This window comes from Phyllostomus discolor, chromosome 7, assembly GCF_004126475.2.
Source record: "Phyllostomus discolor isolate MPI-MPIP mPhyDis1 chromosome 7, mPhyDis1.pri.v3, whole genome shotgun sequence".
Classification (NCBI taxonomy): domain Eukaryota; kingdom Metazoa; phylum Chordata; class Mammalia; order Chiroptera; family Phyllostomidae; genus Phyllostomus; species Phyllostomus discolor.
Window position 1 is genome coordinate 7,172,364 of NC_040909.2, and position 23,219 is coordinate 7,195,582.

Here is a 23,219-nt window from a genome sequence, read left to right on the forward strand (position 1 = left end):
GTGACCTCCACAATTGATACACTGAAACCTAACCCCCAGCGGGCTGGTGTGAGGAGGTGGGGTCTTTGGGAGGTGATCAGGTCGTGAGCCCTTGTGCATGGGGGTTTGTGTCCTTATAAAAGGGACCCCAGAGAACTCCCTTGCCCCTTCCACCGTGTGAGGATACAGAGGAGACAGCCATCGCGCCCTGGAGGAGGGTCTAACTCGACACCTTGACCTTAGACTTCCCGACCTCCAGACCTAAGCAACAAATGTGTTGCTTCTGAGCCACCCAGGCTGATACCGTTGTCACGGGAGCTAAGGCGGTGCTTCATAGGGACTGTGACTACCCTCCTTTAGAGATACACAAGCTGGGGCACAGATTCGCCAGCAGGAAGGCAAGGCAGGCGCTGCGCTGAGGTGGCCGACTCAGGGCCATCTTCCTCCTCGCTGTTCAGCAGCGGGGGCTGGCGGCCCTTCCCCGTAAAAGGCTAGATGGGGGTGTTTCCGGCTTCATGAGCTGCACGGCCCTTCGCAACTGCTCCCCCCTGCCACTGCCTCGTGAAGGCAGCCGTGGACAAAGTGTCAACGAGTGGGTGTGGCTGCGTTCCAATAAAACTTTATTTACAAAACCGGGCAACCCTTGGTCTAACTTACACCAAATGTATGCCCTATTTGACCCATTTTATTTGATCATCGTTTCCTCCAGGGGAGTGGATGGTGCAGTGGGTGTTTTCACAGTGTGGACTCGGTCGAGTTAAAGCAGAGAAGGTGAGGACCCTGGGGACGGGCCCCAGAGCTGCACCTCCGCATCTCAGGGTAGCGGGGAGCCCCAGACCTTTGTGAAAGAAGCAGAGGGGGGGCGGGCCCAGAACATTCTGCTTCGTTCTGGCAGGAGGCCCTCCAGCCGGGATCTGGAGGGAGGGGGTGGACAGGAAGCCTGGGGGATGGGAGGGCCTGGGAGTGGGCCCCTTGGGAGAAAGCCACGCCCAGAACCAACTGACCCTCTGTTTCTATGTTGAATGGCTACGTGCCTCTTGCTCCAAAGTGCTGACAGCAAAAGCCTCACAGAGTTTTCAGAGAAAATGACACTGTGGAATTTGGATATAGCTCAAACAATGGTCACGGAGGTGAGAAGCACGGTAGAAACTTATCACCTGCAACCCTCTCCTCCTCCTCGGCCTTCCAAAGGCACATGTTCAAGGCTCAAAGGCACATAGCTTCGTGAACGACAGAGCATCGGAACGAACGCAGGAGTGACCGACTGTCTGAAGCCCTTTGTGGCTCTCGGACAAGAGCTGAGAGCACAGACAGACAAGAGCCGAGAGCGCAGACAGACAAGAGCCGAGAGCACAGACAGACAAGAGCCGAGAGCGCAGACAGACGAGAGCCGAGAGCGCAGACAGACGAGAGCTGAGAGCGCAGACGAGAGCCGAGAGCGCAGAGAGACGGGCCCCGGTGGACACAGCCCCGATCCTCGCTCGGCAGAGCTGCAACGCTCGCCGCACTCCGCCTTCCCGTTCTCCTGCCAGACTCACCAGACACAGGTGCTTCTGCACACAGGTGTGTGGCCGTGGCCGTGACACATACCTCTGCGTCCAGCTTTCCGGGTGCAGCTTCCTCTCGATGGCGGCGTTTTCGGCAGGCAGTCCGAACGCGTCCCACCCCATGGGGTTGATGACCTGGCGCCCGGAGAGAAACAATCAGGCCTGGCGCACTGCGAGCACCCGTGAGAGCCTTCTCCTTTGGGCGGTACAGGGGCGCTCTCTCCTACCGGCGTGCCCTATCGCCTTCTGGGGGGTTCAAAATACACCGTGGGAAGCCGGCTCGCTCCCTCTCCAGCGCACCAACAGCAGTTGTCTCTGAGCATGCGTTTTCTTTCCTGCTTTTGGTTTTCTTCTTCTTGTCTGTATTGTCCATGACGAACCTGAACTGCTTTTCTTAAATTATGAAAAGTTTCTTTCCATCTCAAAAATGTGTGTCTATAAAAATGTACTGTCTTTCAAAATGCCCACCCTGTGTCAGTCTTACGTTCCAATGAAGGGGCTGTGCTGCCCGATACAGCAGCCACGGAGCCACGGGTGGCCATATAAACTTAAGTTCAATAGAAACCTCAGTTCCTCAGTTGCACTAACCACCTTACAAGTGTGCAGTGCCCACTCTGAATCACTTCCTTAAGACATTTCTGTTCATCAAAGAACAAGGTCCTAAGATCATAGGGCTCAGAGGCTTTCGTGATGTATCCTCCACCCCCACCCCTTATCTGACACTTTCCACAACTGTGGCCCAGCAAGCGTGAGCCGTTGAGCTAGGTCACACCAGAAACTATGTCCTTAAGCCAGGACAGGCCAGCAAGGCTTCGTTTCTGCCAACGGACAAGTGACAGGTCAGCCAGCAGCTTCCATAGCAAGTTCTGTCACCCTCACCCACGTGCCGTGGACGGGAACACCAGCCCGAACCGCGTGCTGTGGCCTCAAGGGCCAACCCCAGATGGCCGGGCTCTCTACCCACCGTCAGGACGAACACCTGCCTCGACACCTCAGCCCCTCCCCCCCTTCCGTGCTGCTGGTTTCAGCCACGAGGGCCCAGACACAGCTTCTCTTCCAGCCACGTTTCTGAGGCTGCCTGCAGGGGCGGTGGACCCACGGCGGCGCTAACACTTCCAGGCAACTGCCCCCTCCAGCCGGCCCTCATACTCACTATCCGGTTCACGGCCCGTCCACTGCCGTGAGCTGGGCGGGTGGGCTGGAGGGCCGGCTGGTTGGGGAGCACACACATCTGTCTCCTTGGGACAGTGACGAGTCCTCAGAGCTACTTGCTGGCACCCCCCCTCACCCGTGCATGTGACGACGGGGCATTCTCCACTAAAGGTGCGGACAGGTCTTGTTTCTTTTAGGAGTAGCTTTCCCCCATTACTGACGCAACAAAAGTTCGCTATGAGTAACTTTGTACACGCAGAAAGATATTCACAAGAAAATAAATCTCATCTGTCACTCTACCGTACAGCCATACACAACCCGTTACATTTGGTAAATTTATATCCAATGGTTAAGAATTGGGTATCGTTTCCCTGTTTTTTCCCCACTGTGCACCTAGAGTGTTCTTCCGCCTTTCTGTGACTTACGACTGAAATGCCCCGACCTGGACGCACCCTCCCGCCCCAGGTCCCAGATCTGCGCTCACCCCGGCCCCTCTTAGTGGGCAGCAGTGAGAGAACGGGATTGTCCCACCCGGGGGCTGGAGCCACTGGCTGTAAAGTGGCCCCTCCACGAGGCACACGGTTTTGTCGTTGGGTCTGAGTGGTCTGACAGAACCGTCCCACCCGAGCAGCGGAGACTGTGCCTCTCACCCCACAGCCGCTCCCAGTCCGCAGGCTAGTGAGCGGGAGAGGCTAGAAAGTGCAACTGAAAGCAGCCGCCTCGAACTGTCGAGGGGCACGCGTCACAATGTCCGTGGGGCGTCCAGCATGGTGCCGGCGCCCAGCCAATGGCAGCGCGGGCTATCGTCCCTGCTGCTGTCACCGGCTTCCCTGACCTTCGTCACCTCACAGTTCCCTTGTCAAGGGTGCACGTCCCTGGTTCCCCATCCAGGTTTTAGCCCATGTCTCTTTGGCCACAACAGGTAGGGACACACCTGGACCCCACATACACACACCCTCCTTTGCGGACACTCCTGAGAGCAGGTTACCTACAACGAGCCTCTGCAGCAGCTGGTGCCAGGCACCGGCTGTTCTTAACCAAATCGAACAGACCACGAGGCTCAGCGGGCTGGTCGGCTACCTGGCCTTCTTGTCTATATAAGGGGCCCAGGGCCCTGCTTTCCCACATTAATGGCGCACATTAGGTGCTTCGCTGGAAAGCAGCCCGGCTGCTCTTGCCACAGCCGCCTGGACTAGGCAGAGCCCACGAGGGGACGGCAGCCATCCATCTGCACGCCGGGCAGGAAGGGGCTCGCCTCTGACTGTCCTGGACAAAGACACCACTGGGCAGATCTGGCCGCCCTAGGGGTTGGTGGTGGGGCAGACCTGCTCGGATCTGCTTGCTGGAAGCGATATACATGGGCCTGGCGAACAGAAAACGCCGTGATCTCTCTGGCTTGCTGCTGCTCCTGGGACGCTGTGCTGTGCTTCCTGGCCTGGCGAGCCTGGGAAGTCCGGAGAGCTCTGGATCAGCAGCTTGATGTGACAGGACTCCCCCCCGGCTGTGTCCCCTCAGTCCCGGGGTCAGTCTGCACAGGCTTCTCCTTTTGTATTTACTGGATGTTTCTCAAATTACAAAGGTAACGCGGGCTTATTTCAACGAGGAAACGACACAACACTTGATCCACAAAGGCGAAGAAGCCACACTGCTCCTCCTGGCCTCTGGCCCTGTTCTCACGCCCTTGATGTAGCGACAGCAGCGGCCTCTGCACCCTCACGCGAACACAGATGTGCAAACGCATGTGCACGCCCCCAGGAGCCTGCCGGCTTCTTTTATGGAAACAAAACCTGTGCGACACTAGTTTATGACCTTCTCTTTTCACTTAACAAGTCATAGACATCTGTACAAAATACGTATGCAGGCATGTCCATATACACGTCTTTTTAAAAAATGCTAACATCCCTTGGGTGCACCTACTGCACGCAGTTTTAGGAACCTGACCAGACACAACCCGACCCGGCGGATCCTCCGGGCCGGAGGGCTCTTCCCTCTGTTCGGTATGGCGGGGCCGGAGCGTCCGTCCTTCCCCACAGAACCCTCCCCTTCTGGGGAGCTGCCCCTTTCCCAACCTCATACACTGTAAGGACCGTCTGTTGCAAAACCCGTCCCTCTGGCCACAGAGGGAGGCTCATGCCAGGATCCCTCTCCAAGCCTGCCTGCTGTCTGGGGTGGAGTTTGTGCGACAGAGACCAGGACAAGGGCACACCCCCTTCCCTTTCCCCCTCGGTCAGAACAAACAAGGACAGGAGACAGGGCTCCGGGTGGCCCGGCCTTCCTCCGGGTGCAGAGGTCTGAGAGAACAGAGCAGGCAGGAGGACAGAGGCAGACGAGACCCACACACTGCGAGGACCTGGCCCCCGAGCCAGCGGGCCTGGCACCTGCAGCATCTTCTTTGACTCTGCAAGTTTGCCCGGATCCGGAGAACAATGAAACCTCCCTTTTTGCGTAAGCTGGTCCGGGCTGGGTTTCAGCCCCGAGCAGCTAAGAATCCCAACGAAAACAGACGCCCTCTAGGATACAGCTTTCTCCTGAGTACATGTAATCCAGAGATGAAAAGCATTCCTACTAAGTGTCACGGTTTTTCCTCTTTTCAATTATGATCTAAAAAAAAATCCCATGCAGAGGACACGTGCTGGATTACCAGAGAGTCCTGCCATACTTCCACAGACAACGCTGCTCCCAGATGCGCTTCAGTCCCCCAGGGGCCGCCTCGCCAGCAGGACCAGTGGACTGCTGCGTGACCACGAGAAAAGGGGACCTCAATCACCCCTCGGTTTCTTTGCCGGAGTGCCAAATGGCAAGAGGTCACTGTTTCTACCTACTGACATTCTGTAGGTGCCGTGCGCATTTCTAGTGCAGTCGACACAGCAGACAGCCACAGAAGAACCCGCCTGGATTTATGGAATATACCCGTTCGTTTCTATTTTTGTTGTCAGATGAAATTACCGTACAAAGAGATGTTAGCTCACAGGTTGCCCGAGCTGTCTGTACAAATAAAGCCAGAGCCCCGGCTGGTTGGAGCAGCTGGTTGGCGTGCCATGCCACACGCTGAAAGGCCGGGGGTTCGATTTCCAGTCACAGGGCGTAGGGGAGGCAACCAATCAATGCTTCTAGCTCAAATCGATTTTTCTCTCTCCCTCCTTCTCTCTCCTTTGCTCCCCTCCACTTCCACTGCCCCTTCCTCTCTCCCTAAAATCAATAAACACACCCTCAGGTGAGGATTAAACAAATAAAGTCAGAAACATCTTAAAGCATCTCAACATGAAGTTCCTATTCCCACCAAAAAAAATTAACAAAGAAAAACAAATGTTTTTTTGTTTTTCTTTGGGTGCAAGAAGGCCCTTTGCTCCTTGAAGTCAGGACAGTTCCTGCCACCGTGGGCTGCGTCCCGGGGACCAGTGTTTCCATGAGCCGTGTGTGTGTGACACCGGAAAGAACCCCTCGGGTCCCACCGCCTGGGCTTTCCGGTCGCAGCAACCGGGGCAGAACGCAGCCCGGGCCCTAACAAGACGGCTGGCTGCTGCCCGGGTCGGGCAAGCGAGGCCCTGCAGCAGGGCTGCCCCCGGCCGCTGCATGTCCCCGGCCCCTGGCCGCACGTTCTACCTGCTGGTCCGACTGCGGCGGCGGCTCACCGCCGAGAAAGACGCAGCGTCGGGTGCTCCCTCGGCGGGTCTCCTCCGCGTCTCGGTCTCCCACAGCACCCAGACCGAAGACCCCCTTCTCGGTGTGACCCCTGCTGACTGATCCGTGACTTCTCCGTGGCCCAGCCCCTCGCAAGCATTCGCCGCAGCAACTCGCACCTCTGCTTTCTAGCTCCCAAATCCCCGCTCCTTTCCTCCTGTTACCACGACGCGGTTTAACCCTGTCACCGCTCCACAAGAAACGTGTGCCAGCGAGGCGATCTGTTCTAAAACAAAAACCGAAGACTCCCCGGCCTCTGGATTTCTGTGCCAGGGCCGCCCGAGCCCTCTCAGGTCCCTAGGACTTAACCTCTTCTCGGATGCTGTCGGCAGAACGCTTCCTGCAGAACGGAATCAGGAGAAAGTCCCGGCGGCTGGGAGCTGCAAATCTATAAAACAAACTTCCAGAGTGTGAAAAATCATCATTTCCAGTGCTGCTTCTAACAGATATTCTAAGTCTTTGAAAAGTGAGTGAGAAGCCAAGCGGACAGCAACACCACCCAGGATTTCCCGAGAGCAGGACCCTGCTCCCCCACCCCCACCCCCACTGGACAGGAGACAGGGAGAGAGGGAGCAGTGCTCGAGGGGCTCAAGGCTGAGGTCAGGTGCGGGAGCTGAAGCCAGCAGGCCCGCCCAGATGGGGCTGGGTGATGCAGGGGGCCCTCACTAAGCCGGAGAGAAATGCCCTGCCTTCGCCTGGACTCTCGCCTGCAGTTCTGCCAGAACCTCTCATCAGCCAGAACCAGCCAGAGGCCGGCCAGCACCAGAGCTTGGGAAGCGTGGCCTGCGGGGGTCTGTCCCTCTGCCACCCACAGCAAAGCGGGGGACGGTCTGACAGCAACCTGGCCGAGGCCCGGCCCGGGAACACCAGCAGGACTGCAGCCTCCCAGGGTTCTTGACACTGGAGAGGCGTCGGGACCACTACTGACCAGGAGCAGACCCAGGGATCGGGGCCCTGGAGCCCTGACCAGCTCGGGCCAGGAGCCGAGGACCTGGGAGCGGGGGTCTGGGCCGGCCTCCAGCGCAGTGGACACAGACACCTGACCACAGCGCACCCTGCTGCCTCCCCCAACCCCCTCTGGGCGGAGCTGTGGCCTCTCAGGGCTGTCAGGCAGGATGGATGGCAGCAGGCTAGGAGAAGAGACCGGGAGAGGGCACCACTACCTGTGACGACACACAGACAGTGCTCCTCGGGGGCAAACGCTGGAAAATGCCAGGGAGGGACCCCCAGCAGGGCCTGGTGAGAAGGGGTGGTCCGAGGGGGCTGCTGCCGCCTTTCAAAGGCTCCTATATTCTAAAGGGGGACCGTGAGATTTTATGTTCACTTTTAAAATGCTTCTTTCTCAGAAGGAGGAAAATAAAAGAACAAAGGTACAGAAGGAGGAACAAGTGGAGTCGGACGACCCTGGAGAGAGGCCAGGAGGCCGGGGCAGGGGCCGGGCTGCCCTCCCACGAGAGGCACGCACAGGATGGCCGGAGAGCCCCCCAACTCCCTCTGGCCAGAAAAACAAACTTTCCATCTGAAACCACTTCAGCTTCTAACTGACAGCAACCATGGTTACTGCTTCTCAAAAAAAAAAAAAAACAAACCCTGCTATTCCAGAGAGGGCCGTGGCTTTCTGGAGTAGAATTAAGCACTTTACTTCCAAGAAATGAGAACCGCAAAGTTCAATGGTGTTTAGCAAGTGTAATAACCCACTGTGACTACGGATCGGGAATCAAAGGCGAGGGGGCCACTTCAGGGTGAAAAACATCCCGGCGACGGTTGCCCCGGCCCGAGCAGGGGGCCTCCCGTGGGAACATGGGGGGCCGTGAGGGGCAGGGACATAGGCCGCCTTCCAGTTCCTTCTCCTCCTCAGATCACGTGGAGGCCATAAGCTCCAGAAATGCACTTTCTCCTTCCAGACGCCGCAGAGATCTGGAGATCTGAGAACTTGGTGCCGTGCTCTGCACGCCCGGCTCTTCGCAAACGCCTGCTGGTGGACGGGCAAACCGGAACGGATGAACCGCACGCGATGAACGACAGCTCACTTGCTAAGGAGCCCCCTCCCTGCCTGGTATTCACAGGTGATGACAGTGTGATCATGCGGCGGCCAGACACGTGGCCTCCGTGTCCCTCCTCCTCCGCGGGGAAACGGCAGAGAGGCCGGAGCAGAGGGTCTACCAGCGGTGCTACGGTGCTTCTCGGCTAAGGCCCGTGAGCTGAGTCTGTGCGGGGGACGTGGCAGGGGCGTGCCTTAATCCCCCGCTTCTGGCCCCGAAGGTGCTGGGAGACCGGCCAAGGTGGGAGGTGGGCAATTTTATTTCCCAACCATCTGTGCACACAACAGATGAAAACACAACGAAGTCACCATATGGTGCTGAGCTCCAAATGTGTCACCAGACACCGTGTGAGTGTGCCAGGGACCGGCCGGCGGCGCGGCCTCTCCGAGCCCCGAGCGGCTGCTGCTCACATACCCCAACCCGGCACGGCCACACCATGGCTCCGGCCAACCGGGCCGCACCGGGAAATCGCCTCCGAGTCATCTCGCGTGACCCTGGGTTTTCTCCTGGCTCATCTCACGTGACCCTTGCCATGAAGCTGTGAGGTGGGAGGCAGGTAGGCCACTGCTGTTGGCGAAAGCCCTCCATTCCTGATCGATGAGTTTATCACCCCCAAGTCGCCACCCCGTCCACTCGTAAAGTCCATGTGGGATCTACGTGTGTGTCTGGTCCGCGGCCGTGACTCCAGTTTCCCCCCAGAGAGCAGCGACGATCCAGGCTGTCAGGCGCCTCCCCACACACGGGCACAGAGACCCCTCACACTCCCACCTCAGTTCCCTCCTTTGCACAACTGACCCGCTGCTACGGGAGGAAACCAAAGTAGAAGCACACACGCCGGAACTTTCCAAGTCCTCGCTCTCGCCCATTCTCAGTCTTCACTGACGATCTGCGGTCTGGCTGGGCTCAAAGCACACAGGCACACCACGGACTGGGAGAAGGTATGTGCGATGCTAGCAAACCACGAACCGATATCCCGGACCATACAGAGAAGTCTTGCAGAGCAACACGGAGGGAGACAGACCACCCACGAGAAGCTGGCAAGTCATTGTGGGCCAGCCCACCAGAGCAGAGGAAACTGAGAGAGACATGAGAATATCTCAGCGGCACTAGGACAGGACTCAGGAGAACGGGAATTAAAAACACAATCAGATATCAGATACCCTTTCCTGTCTCCCCAATTAGCAAAGGTCAGAGTCTAACACTAACAAGTGACGTCAAAACCTTTAGGCAGTAGGACACGTCATTCGCTGCCGGTGGGGGTCTGAGTCAGCACCAACCTTGGGCGGGGGGGCAGTTGACAAGCTGACCCAGTGAGTCCAGGACATGACGCTCGGGGGAGCCGTGATCCGAAACAACCTAAAACTCCATGGATGTGGGAATGGGTCTGTGACCACGGCCACAACTGGACAGTACTTGGACCGGATGAACTAACTCTAGAAAAAGAGGATAAATCTTGAAACAAATACTGAGTGGAAAAAATATGCCAAGTATTAAATAAGCTATCTCTGATATAAAATTAAACACACACGACTGCACAGAAGTGTGTGTGTGTGTGTGTGTGTGTGTATCCTCAGACAATGCACAGAGTGTGAACGCATGAGAGCAGGAAGGCCAGGACACACACGGCCTTCGCACAGAGGTTACTTTGAATCGAAGGACGGAAGTCCGACCGACCGTGGAGAGGCACAAAAGTACCTGCAACATTAAAAAAAAAAAAAAAAAAGCAGAGGCGAATATGAATAACTGGTAACATCTATTACACTGGGACGGCCAGTCCAAGCATTTGGATGAGGTCCTCTGTACCTCTGTGCTGGAAATGTTTATAGCCTTTAAGAACACACTATTCAAACCACGGAAGATGGATGAGACGACCCAGAGACAGTGGACGGAGGGGAAAAAGGCGGCGGTCCAGACCAGCATCCGAGGTGGGACGGCCCAACTCACCGCGAAACGCTCGAACTGACACAAAGAATCGAAGACCTGAACCGTGCTGACCACGTTCCAGAAACGGCATCTGTCATTTCAGAACCCCCCAAAAAGAACGCTCCAGCTGTGGGCTGTCCCTGGGGAGCACCATCAAACAACAGGGGAGAAGCGACACATGGTGCTCTCAGAGAATGGGGCCCAAGTGACACTGACATCAGACGGACACGCTGCAGAAAAGTACACGTCGGAATCTCTCGTGCACACAGGATGTTTACGAATGGATACAGCAGGACGTGCATTACAAACACATCCTGTCGCCCTGACCCGTGTGGCTCAGTGGACTGGGCATCGTCCTGCAAAGCGAAAGGTCGTCAGTCGATTCCTGGTCAGGGCACGTGCCTGGGTCGTGGGTTCAGTCCCTAAGAGGCAATGATCAATGTTTCTCTGTCACATCGATGTTCTCTCTCTCTCTTTCTCCCTTCCTTCCCCCCTCTCTGAAAATAAATAAAATCTTAAAAAAAAAAAAAAAAAACATCACCCAGCATGCTCCAGACTAGAGAGAAACGGGATTCACTTACTCGACGGCGGTGAATGGCCTCCCAGAGGAACTCAGATCAGTGTACGTGGGAGTCACAGTTACCACGGCTGAGGGGATGGTTGTGTGCTAGGCACACGGGCACTGACTCACTTAACCTGCACAACAGCCCCCGAGGAAGGAGCTGCTACTGTCCCTACTGCAAAGATGGGGGAGGGGGTTCTGAGACATTAAGTGACTTGTGCAGGGTCGCTCAGCTGGAACGCAGTGGGACGGGGTTCGAGCCCAGGCTGCCCACCTCCGGGAGCCAGCCCGACCCTGGGCCTCTGTCGCTGCAGGTGACTCCGTGTCTTGTCCTTTGGGTCTGAGCTGCCTGCAGGGGCCCCGGTCCCTCTGGGCCTGGGCTCCGCCTTGACCTTTCTCTGTAATCCCTCCTCCACCCAAGGGTGTTAGAAGCCCGTCTACACCAACCCCCCCAAACCACCTATCTGCTAACGGGCTTCCCCTTCTTTACCATAAATGTACAGTTTTTCTGTAAAGGCTTAATCTTCAGCGATCTGCCTGCATTTGCAAATTGTCTAAGACAAGTTGGATGAGTAAAAAAAAAAAAAAGAAGAAAAATCTAGTTGAGGAGTCACAGTTAGATCAAGAATTATACTTCGGGCAAAGAGCCAATTCATTCCCCAGCGCCCCTTTCTAATGAACACAGCGGGAAGATGGAGGGCGCTGCCTGGGGGAAGTGACATCTGGCATAAACCAGGGAGACCAGCACCTGGGGGCCGTCTCCGTGCAGAACTCGAGCCTCTGCGTCTGAGCGTCTGGAGTCACTGACTCTTCCCGGGACGAACAGGCACCCAGACCTGACTTCCTTTTTAGGGAGGCTTCTCGCTGCCAGTATCATTCCGGCATAAATTTTCACACCGACTGTGACAAGGATGCACTTGTCTTTCTGGAAGAGTGTCTTTACAGAGGACGGGGAGGTGGCGGATGCGGCTTGCACAGGCCCAGACCGGTTCAGCCCAGCAAGCGGGAGAGCCCGTTACTGACCAGCAGTGGCCTCCCCACCCCCACCCCCCACCCTGGGGGGAAACGCCCTGAGCTGTGGTGCTCGCTGGTTTCCATGGTGCGGAAACCCCCAACACGTTGGATTTCCAGCTACTCGGTGACTCAGAAACACGGAGTCGGGCACAGAGACGCGCAGGGGCTCTCGGGACCTGGGCTGAGCAGACCCCAGCCCGGCCCCGGCTGTGCTGCCACCACGTGCCGGGTACGTGCTGAGTGCCCCACAGTCATCCTCCTCTTTGAATCCTTGTCAGGGTACTACTGGATCTCCACTTTGCACAGGAGAGAAACGAGGTCATAGAGAAGTTAAGGACCTAGTCAAAGGTCACATGGGAAGTGTAAAGAGCCGGCACTCTAACCCTGGCCGTCTGGTTCCCTGGTCCATGCTCTCAGGCCCTCTTTGAGCCTGCCTCTCTTTGTGTAGTTAAAGATGGGTCACTAACGAGTAAAGGGCAGCCCTGGCTGGTGTGGCTCAGGGGATTAAGCGCTGGTCTGTGAACCAAAGGGTCGCTGGATCAATTCCCAGTCAGAGCACCTGCCTGGGTTGTGGGCCAGGTCCCCGGTTGGGGGCGTATAAGAGGCAACTAGTCCAAGTACCTCTCACATGTTGATATTTTTCTCCCTCCCCTTCCCTTTCTTTCCTCTCTCTCTAAAAATAAATAAGACTTTCTAAAAAGCAAATTTCACCTCGCCCCCAGAGCTAGGTCAGGTGGCCCCTCTTCAGCGGAGCCTTTCCCAACTCCCCCCGAGTTGTCACTCCCCAAATATTCTCTCCTTGCAGAAGTTTTACCTACTCCATTATGAAGTAAATCCACACTGACTAGACAACACAGAAAAGATCAAATACAAAGAGAAGCATTTCCCTGTGGCCCCACTCCTAGTCACAGCCCTCCATCCACATTTATACTACTGGACCCATCCCCCTCAACAGTGATTCTCTCTTCACGTTGCACCCCCACAAGACGGGGAACCCCTCCTGGGGAGACCCATGTGCTACCCACATTGTGGCTACCCCGCCCCACCCACCTCCATCCCCAGCACAACACCCAACACACGGCGGCCGCCCACCAATTAACTAATTAATTAATCCAGACGCTTTACTACAATGCCTTCCGATTCACCAGACACACTGAGCTGTTCACGTTTATCTTCAAAGCTAATCTCATCTTTTTTTTTGGCATTTTTTTGTTTCATTACCATTTAGACCCCTTGACCCGCTCATCTCCTCTTGGCTGAATGAGTGGGTTTCTCCGTATGCCCTGAGCACGCCTCATGGCGCTCCGGTGGTCCCGGGTGAGGCACCCGAACTCACCTGCATCCCTCGCATCCTCTGGAACCGCGCGGATGGCGTCGCTGATGGTGTACACGCGCACGTGGCCCATGTGCAGCTTGCCGGAAGGGTAGGGGAACATGGAGAGCACGTAGAACTTGGGCTTGGACCTCTAGGAGAGGAGGACAGAAAACGACAGGGAGTGTGTTTACTAAGCGTGTCCTGGGAACCTGCCCACACAGAGCAGTGGGCGCGCGCCTGAAGGTAGCCACCGCGAGAAGGTCCTTTTGCAAAAAACCGCTCCCGTGCTACAAGCTGACAGAAATGTCCACATCCAAATTCAAAGCCCTGGTTTGAGCTAAAAGAATGTCCAAAATAGGCCGTACACCCCCAAAGTGCTAATTACTCATCTATATTTTTAATCTGCTTTTTTCCTCCTTTAAAAGCTTCTCTCTAAGACAGCTTCCATCTAGGTCTTAGAGAGAACTGGATGTTTTCCGAATGCAGCTCTAGCGCACATGCGTGTAATTCACGGAAGCGACAGTGAACCCCAGGTGTGACGGCCCCGAAAATGAGCCCCTTCCGAAGTCCCCGGAGCTGCAGGCAGACGTGGCCTTAGCAGTAGGTAACTCCGGTATCTGAAGGCACTGGTTGGGGTCCTGGGTTTCTCCGCTGTGCTGCGGGCTTATCTTCGAACAGAAAAAGTGAAATGGGGAGGAGAAAAACTGTAGCCGAGGAAAGGGCAGGGCTGTGGTCTCCCGCAGGTGGGTCTGCAGGCAGCCGCAGGCCGGGGTTACTAACGCTCCGGCTTCCAAGATGCAGCCTCACCGTGGGAAACACGGGAAACGGTCCGTGCGCCCCGCCCCTCGAGAATGAGCACAGGGCAGGAGGCCCTTGTGGGAGCGCCGACCCGGGCCCCTTACGCCCTCCATCGGTGAGTGGCGAGTGCGGGGCCCGAGTCCGTGCGCACCAGCAGGGGGGCCCCGGAGGAAGGTGGTGGTCATTTCACAGACCCCTCGGTGGGGACCTGTCGCCCAAGGGTGAGGGCTGTGTTAATCATCTCTTTCCCCCACTCCCGCCCCCCGCCCACAAAGTTTAGTAACCACTGGATAAATGAAGGCGGGTTATTTATTCTGTTCACACTGCTCCCGTAATGAAAACGGGGCCTTTTCCCCAGCAAACCCCACAGATCCTGCCCAGCAGGAAGGACTGCCCGCCCCTGCCCATGGGAAGAAGGCGCCCCTCTGAAGAAAGGCGGGCAGCTGCTTCTGCCTGGTCACTAGGGGTCGGGACCGTCTGGTGCTGGACCTGCTTCAGCCACTTCTGCCGTCTGGCTCTCCCTCTCTGCCCTTACTCCCCGCCGAGGGCTCTCCCAGAGTTCTCTCAGGCTTGGCTTCCCCAGGCAAATAAAAAAAAAACGCAAAAACAGGATATTCATAACCACTGCCTTGTGTCCGTGTTGGGGGAATGTTGTGCTTCTTGCTCCTATGTGTGTGACTGGTACCGACACAGCCAACGGCAGCCGGGGGAGCAGGAGAAACGAGAAACTAGAAAAAACAGAAATCTCATCTGAGCCCTTGCTTTCAGCTTCCATCAGCAAAGAAGTCAAACTTTGTTTTACTTTTTTTTTAAGATTTTACTTATTTATTTATTTTTAAAGAGAGCAGAAGAGAGGGAGAGAAACATCAATATGTGGTTGCCTCTCATGCGCCCCCTACTGGGGACCTGTTGGGAACTGCCCTGACTGGTATCAGGAGCTGAAACCCCCGCCTAGGTTAAGGCTAAGGGAACGCCCTTGGAACTGTAAGCCAGCAAGGAGACAGAAGCTTATCTCCCTGGCAGGAAAGCTGCTTCTGCTGCTTTATTCACAAAATGAACCCCAAAAAGGTTGGTCGGTTAGCCAAAGACGGGTAGATTCCCCAAGGGGGAACGACCTAAGACAGGCACGATCACTTTGGGAGGCCCCCCAAAAGAAGGACTTGGGGGGCTGCAGCAAAAGGGGGTGATAGACCCTCGCTCCTCGGCTTTGACATAGCCTGAGTTCTCATCGTCTGGGAGAAAATCTCCTTATCTCTTGGTTGCCTTAGTTCCCTTGCTCCACCTAAGCCTGAAACAATGACAGGGTGGTGCAGCTCTGTGCTGAAAAGAGCGGATTCCCCGGGTGATCAGGCCTAAGAAAGAACATGTAAATTACTGTGAAACCTTCTTTGTTTAGAATGCTCTCAGCTGAATGAGAGGGGTCCAAGGAGGAAGTTAGTTTGTTCCTCAAAGTCTTACAGCTCTTTGACCCTGACTCAAAATAGACCAGCAGAGTTCCTTGTTTTCTATAGTTCCTTACTTCCCCCTGATGAGTACTGTACTTTTGAATTATTATGCAAAATGAGCCCAATAAAAGCAGGTATGGACGGTAAATTGGCACGCTCCCCACTGGCGGGGGGGGGGGGGGGGGGGGGGTGCCATTTCGTCCCTACTTCCCCACAGAAACTAGTTTGTCTCTGTGCATATTTTTTCTCGCATGTTTTTCGACGAGCCATCCACAGCGTTCCATGGTCACTGCTGGCTGGTGACCCACGCATCAGGGACCTGGCCCGCAACCCAGGCATGTGCTCTGACTGGGAATAGAACCAGCAACCCTCATAGGCCGGAACTCAACCCACTGAGCCACACCAGCCAGGGCAGAAGTCAAACTGTTATCAGAGCCACTAACCTGTGACAGAACAGACTAGAGTGGAATTTCCTCTGTCCTGCCCATCCCTAGCCATGGCCAACAAGCAGTCCAGTCAGGCTGCCCGAAGGAGGGGAGGGGGGCAGGAGGTCGATACGGAGTCCGGAACTGGCCTGTGCGGCCTGGAAAAGCAGCCGGGAGCGCTGCTGGTTTATGTAAATGGAGGCACCGCAGCACCGGCATCGCGCTTTCACGGGAACCCGCGGGTCCAAGACTCTCAGGAGGACCTCAGGGGAGCGGGTGGGACCTGAGGCTCGAGAGCCAGCGGGGACTCAGGAACCACGGTCTTCAGGAAGACAAGTAATTCTCGGCTTGTGAACGAGTCTCTTGAAGGAGGCTCGAGACCTGAGTCCTCCAGTTGGGGCAGAGTCGGAAATAAGCAAACTACGCACCCTACTCGTTTTCAGGGCCCGGGGGAAAGGGCTGGCACAGAGTTCTTGGGGCCCCAGGGGCGGGGGGGGGTGGTGAAAAGAAAATCCTTGATTTAAAGTATTTCTAGTATTTCGTTGTCAAGCTTTTACATTAAACCCATTCTTCTTCTATTATAATCACCTCGTTTTTACTGTAGTAATCTACTTATTTTTTATATTACGTCTATTTAACAATCAATCTTGCCCCCAACATTTGCCACACATAACTTCATTAGCATCTCCTTTCCGTATGTCTTCCAACAAAGCTTAAATTTGTGTAAAATCAAGTGACTCATTACATAGTCGCTAAGCAAAACACCAAAACAGGGTTTACAGAAGATATATAGAAAAGCATCGCTAGTAAAAGCCTTTAATATTCATGAATATTTTTACTGCAGAAAAGGTACTCGGCTTGCTGCCTGCCCCTGCCTTCTGCTTTCTGCGAGAATTAAGTGCCGGTCCTCTGCCACAAGGGAATGCATCCCACCCTCTGTGGGCGGGAAGAAGAGAAGGAATGATGGGGGTTTGTTATAACCAAGCAGGAATCAGACTGAAAGGGAAATTTTCATAATTATGTAAAAGTGTAGGAACTTAAGCCTTTAAAAGAAATTAAGATGGGAAGCGATGGGGAAAAGATAAGTCTTTAAAAATAGGTCCCATTCTTTCTGCCAGCGTCTGACGCCAGAAGGAGAAAGAGAAGTTCTGCCTCTTTGTGGATCCGGCTTTGGGCGGGCTGTCGAGCTGTCTCGGAGCAGGAGGCGCACAGAGAGAAGGGGCGCTCCAGGGGAGCCCAGAGCCGCCCCCCCTCGCCCCCCACCCCCCCCCCCCCCCCCCCCCCCGGCCTCGCTCTGCCACCAGCTGTGAGGCCTCAGGCAAATCCCTCCACCTTTCCAGACTCAGTTTACAATCCGTAGATCAAAGGTGACAGGTCAGAGGTGAGGTAGAAGAAGGCTCCAGGTGAAAGTTGCGAGTGTGAGGTCAGGAATCAAGCCTGTGAGCAAAGGCGTCTGGGCCTGAGCCCCGGCTATGCCGCAGGTGGGTTGTGCATCTCCACAAACCGCCAACCCTCCCTCTGGGCCTCGGGGTGCTTGCCCCCAAAATCAGGATAAAATCGCCTTCCCTCAGGGTCGTTTCAGGATGAAATGAGGAAATCAATGGACAGATGGTGCCTGATGCATAGTAATATGCTCATTAAGTGGAAGTTCTTTTTGTGATGATGATGATTAGGATAATCATGGCAAAATATTCTACTTCTAGACACTCATTGGGGTGGGTTTCAAATGTATCTAATACCAGAGTGAGGTCGATCACAGATGCTCCCAAATGCACCAGCGTCGGGCCGGACACTCGGTCCCTGACACCACACACGTCCACCCTCTGGCACGGTTGTTTACATGACCCTTCAGTTTGTAAACTGTGTTCGGTCACATTTCCTCATTGGATCTTCAAACAGTTCTGTGAGACAGATAATGTGAGCAATGTGAGGACCAAGGCGGTACATGATGTCGCCACATTCAAACTAATTCTGGGGGGGTGCAGAGCCAGTGTCTTACTGCGCATGCTCCAGACCCCCCATCAGGCGCATTCTCTGCCGTAATCACCTCCCGGATGCCGACCCAGATGGGGGCGCCGCTGGGGGATCGCCCACAACAGCCCGAAAGCTGTTGACCCAATTATAGACACACAGCTTATTTTGATCCATTTCATTTTTTTAAAACCATACGCTCAAGAAGAAGGAGATGTCACAAAATCAATAAGCTACAACTTCAAGACGTCTGAAAGTCACGCAATTAGAGTCTAAAACCACAAGGAAAAAAGGAGAGAAAGCTCATTTCAAGTCCCTGGTTCAGAGCTGAGCTGCTCCCTGAGGTCTGTTTCCAAAACACGTTTAGATGAGGCTGCTCCTGTTGCCGCGAAGGCGCTGCACCCCCTAATGCGTGAAAGGGAAGCTTTCGGTGTAACACTGCGCATTGCATGCAGACCTTCCTATCATCCCACCTGTTACACGCTACATCTTTCTCAACACCAGATTTTCTCAAGAAGAGAGGCATCGGCTAAGGCATCTGAACCTGCTCCGTCCCCCCACCCCCCGCAGGCTGGCCTCCCAGAGCTGGAGCCGCCTCCAGCAGCGCGCTCCATGGAAACGAGCTACAGCCAAGTACTCAAGACAATTAGCTCGGGAGGAGCCCTGAGCCGAAGTGCCCGGAAGAGATGCCCACGGTCCACTTACTTGGACAGCCGTTAGGGCAAAGCTGGGCCCTGCTACCCCACGCCCCCTCCCTGCCCCCAGATCACACCAGGGAAGGAAAGGCTGGTACCTTTCAAACCGTGAGGCTGAGGCAACAGAACAGGGTGGAGGCCAAGGCCACGCTAGTGGAGTGGCAGGTACTTCTTGGAATATATAGCTTTGAAGTCCCACAGCTGAGGGGCCCAGGTGTCTGTTCTGGAGTCTCACATCGGACCCTCCCGCATCCCCGTGCGCTGCCCTGCCGTGCAACGGGCCAGCACCTGACACCTGGTATGGTCTCGTCTCCACGAATCTCCCCTAATGCCACGCCAGAGTGCACACGCACCGCGGTGAAACTGCCCCAGGCGCTCTCCTCGTGCCCTTACATTTACCCCTCACAAGCACCCTGGGGGGCAGCGAGCGGGCACCATTGTCATCACTGTCCACTTTAGGTAAGAAAACTGAAGCACAGAGAGATCACTCATTTGGCTCAAGGTCACCTACTTAGTAACTTACTTGAGCCAGCAGTCTGACCCCAGAGGACTCTGGGGCCCTTAGCCCCTCCTCCCCACCCTCTCAGAATCTCTCCTGTACTCACATCGGCATCAGGGGTTCTGGAGGCCTGGTCTTTGATCTGCGGGTGCCACCACTTCTCGACATCCTTCCTGGTCTGCAGCGTATACTCTCTCGTCCACTGCCCCGTGGCACTGTAAATTCCCCGGGCACATCCTGGCACCGCTCTCCTTCCCCCGCTGAGGACATCCGGGCCACCACGGAGCTGCCTTTTCAGGACACAGACACAGAAACCCAGTCTCCGCCAAGCGGAAGCCATCTCCAGAAGGCGGGAGGCCCTGAGGGAGGACAGAAAGCGCAAGGGTGAGCCGCCCAGAGCCCTGATATTCGAGCCTGAGGCCAAGCTAAGGTATGCTTGGAGCTCTTCTGAGTCCCGGAGGACAGGAAGTGGAGCCTGCTGGACTGACCCCAGGTTGGACTACAGAGAAGGGGGGGAGGGGGCTCCGCTGCCTCCCGTGCAGTCCGAGGCTGTGGTAGGAGCTGGCCCAGGCGGTGGTCTCCATTGGTTCCCATGGGGGCTTTGTATCTTTGGCTACCGTGTTCCCACGACAGATCTTTCAAGACCAAGAAAGAAAGAACCTGACACGCTAAGCTGATCTTCTTTGATTCTCTCAAGATGTTCTCCATAGCGACTAGGATCTGCCTGGTTTCACAAAGGTACTGGGTCACGAACGACACCAACAGGGCTCCCTACAGGCTTATTATGCATGTCACCCTCACGCAGCTTGGCACCGCAGGGTCTGCATCCAGTGAGCTGGTCTGCCCGAGTTCTCCACACAGCAGTTCTCACTGCATTTAACACCTCTTGCTCCGTTGGGGGTGAAATCAGAAACAGACCAAAACAAACAAACAAAACAAAACACCTGCCCATCTGCTGGGCTTGGCTGTTTTCGAGTGAGCAGATGTGACGACAGACAGACATCCTGGTGAACCGTCTTAAATCAGCTGAGTATCGGCAATTCCACGTGACCGACCTAATGTATAGACACTTTGTAGAACTAAGGCGGTTGCATTTATTTTTAGGGGGTGGGTTTCTACATAATCAGAACTACCCATAGGATTCATGGATTTTATGGCTCGCTCGCTGAGACGGCCTTTCCATACCTTTACGATGCACAGAGTTCCCGTCTGGCGGAGGGTGCACAGACAGATGGGCGATTGCATGCTCTAAGAACACACGGGACTACTCTCTTGAAGAGAAACAATGGGAAGCAACAAAGTAGAAAAATAAAAACTGACCTTAATTGTAGTCTCACCAGCTTTCGGTTAGAATGCTGGTCAGCCACAGTGACAAATGAAAGCAGACAGAGCCGATACGAGCAATGTGAAGGTCATGCGCTCCCTTAAAATTCTAATCCTCTCCCTGCAACTTCCTTATATTATGAAGCAAATTGCAAACAACTCATAACAACATTCCCTGTCTAAACAACAAGAATAAGTTTCCTAAAAATGTTGACACAATACCTGGCTCACCGATAACTTCCAATAACCTTTCCTTGACACAAACCAATGGACCAGAGAATCCTGAAACACATCTGGGTATGTAAAAGACCTTAAAGTTCATAAAGAAAAAAGAACAAGTAGATTACAAGGGTGAAAGATTATCCAATGAACGATGGTAAAATTCATATTAGAGCCCCCCCACCTCAAATCATAAACCAAAGTAATTTCCATACAGATTAAAGAATTTTTTAAAATACCATAAAACAAGACAAAAATGTACAGGGTGGGGCAAAAGTACATTTACAGTTGTTCATATGCAAAACAATACAATAATTAATAAATAATAATGCAAGAATAAACTGTGTTTCATGTTCTCACAACTGTGAACACACTTTTGCCCCACCCTGTAGGTCAGTACTGAGTAATTCTTTTCAGGCTGCAGGATGCTCTATCCTGAAAATAAAAGCAATGGAAGAATTCAGGAAGGAAAACATTACTAATCTCTCTTAAAATCTAAAACATCTGTATATCAACAACACCATGAACAAAATGAGAAAGTAAACAATAAGCCGAGAGAAAACTGCAAAAATTGCAACCAAAAAAAGCTTATCCTACTCTATAGAGCTACATATAAGGTGAGAAACATTAAAAACCTATTTTAAAATGAACAAAGAAGCCCTGGCTGGCGTAGCTCAGTGGATTGAGCGCGGGCTGAGAACCAAAGTGTCACAGGTTTGATTCCCAGTCAGGGTACATGCCTGGGTTGCAGGCTATAACCCCCAGCAACCGCACATTGATGTTTCTCTCTCTCTCTTTCTCCCTCCCTTCCCTCTCTAAAAATAAATAAAATCTTTTAAAAAAATGAACAAAGAAAAAGTACAAATGGCTAATAAATACATGCAAAATATCAACTTGACAATTAATCAAAAACTGCAAATTAAAACTGCAATGAAATATTTGCTTATTAGGTTGATAAAAGCCTATTAAACCAAAACAATTGTGCATTTTTATACAGCACTGGTGGGGATGTAAATGGATTCTACGTCTCTGGGGAGCAATACGGAAAAATGTGTCAAGGCTCTAAGAAAAGTTCACACTCTGTGTGTTGGAGCATCCCCAAGACTCAACACGTAGTGTACTCAGAGCCTGATTTATTATAGAACTTCCTGGCACTCGGCCCAGCTCCCCTCCTCTACCTCCCGGGCCCTGCTCTCCCAAAGCCACTCGACCACCAAAGCCCTGACGGGCATCGCCTCTTCCTGACCTCAGGTGCAGCCATTTTACTAGGGGACCAAGCCCATAGGACAAAGGTAAGAGGTGTGGCCTGTGCTTTGTATTTATGATCATTTTGGCAGCTTTCTTCCTTCCTCATCTCTGTCTTACCCAGTTCCTTCCAAAGCATCAATCCTCACTACTCCACTCCTCTTTCAGAGGCAGCCCTGACCTCCAGTCAACCTCACGTGGGGCTTAAGGTTAAGTCTTAGGAGAACGGCGGGGGTGGTAGCATGTTACCATGGGAGGGAGGGGCCTGCGAACAGGACTCAAACTGACAATCATGTATGGACAGGAGACCTAGGAGACTAGAAGACAAGAAAGAACACACAGGGGTAGCACTTGAAGGCATCTGGGTGAGCTCAAAAGAAAGTGTGTGAGAATGTACCTGGGGAAATGAATCTTAAAGGAACCAAGTTTGGAGACTAAATAAAAATAATAAAAATAAAAATAAAAATAATAATGATACAGATCTGAGCTTTGGCTACTACTAATTCCCTGTATGACCTCAGGGAAGTTATTTCCTTTCTGGAACCTCAGCTTCTCAAGGCAAGCGGTAAACTCAAATGACCTCTGAGGACCTTCGAGCCCTAACATGCTGTGGCGATGACCTGTGGACCAGAGATGCACTGGATGGCTTTTAACTGAGTCCAAACCCCCGACCCAGGAAGCAAAGATCCAGGGACCAGCTGGGGTAGGGGGGCAGTGGGGGAGGAACTTGAATACAAATCTCTGTGCACACGTGCGTTTTTAAGGGAAAGGGTCCAGAGCTATCAACGAGGTCTGGAGCTGAAAGGGTCTGAAGACCCGGATCTCGGAGACTTTCCCAGTTCGGAAAATGCACAGGGACGAGACCACCTAACCCAGTCAGCACCTTCCCTTCCTGCTCCCAACAAGTTGGAACCTCCGGGTCCGGGGAAGATGAGATCCGGCCTCGTCTCTCGCCCCGCTGAGCCCCGGTGAGAGGTTTACCTGCTCACAGGCTCAGGCCTGCGGCTCCTTAAACGCCTCGGTTCCCACCTTAGGCGAACACGGCTCAGCTTGTCTCCATGGGCGCCGCCATGTTGGCACAACAACAACTTTATGGATAGCACTGCCACTGACACAGACAGACGGGGGCGGAGCTCCGCCTAGTCTCCGACTTCCCACCGCCCATGGGGCGGGGTTGTCTCCGCGGCCTCTGCAGGCTCCGCCCCCAGAACTCAGGGATCACCCCACCTCCCCAAGCCCTTTCCTTTGACCCAGTCGTACCCCACGGCTTGTCTCGCCAAAACTCTGGACACCTTGGGTGTCGAATTATTAACAATTGCAGCAGGCGTGTGAGAGCCCCCAGTTTTGTGGCCTCGGAATAAACTAAGCGGCGGGTGGTATAAAG

At 54.2% G+C, this 23,219-nt stretch overlaps 1 protein-coding gene across 1 annotated transcript in view; it reads right to left on the minus strand.

The window, feature by feature from the left end:
• Positions 1-22,904, minus strand: part of LARS2 (leucyl-tRNA synthetase 2, mitochondrial) — a 107,828-nt gene extending 84,924 nt beyond the window's left edge. The window contains 5 exon segments of the mRNA XM_028518471.2: positions 1,570-1,661; positions 13,237-13,266; positions 13,268-13,366; positions 19,155-19,407; positions 22,865-22,904. Of these exon segments, the coding sequence (XP_028374272.1) occupies positions 1,570-1,661; positions 13,237-13,266; positions 13,268-13,366; positions 19,155-19,388 (455 nt within the window). The 5' untranslated portion in view covers positions 19,389-19,407; positions 22,865-22,904.
• Positions 22,905-23,219: the final 315 nt, after the last annotated feature.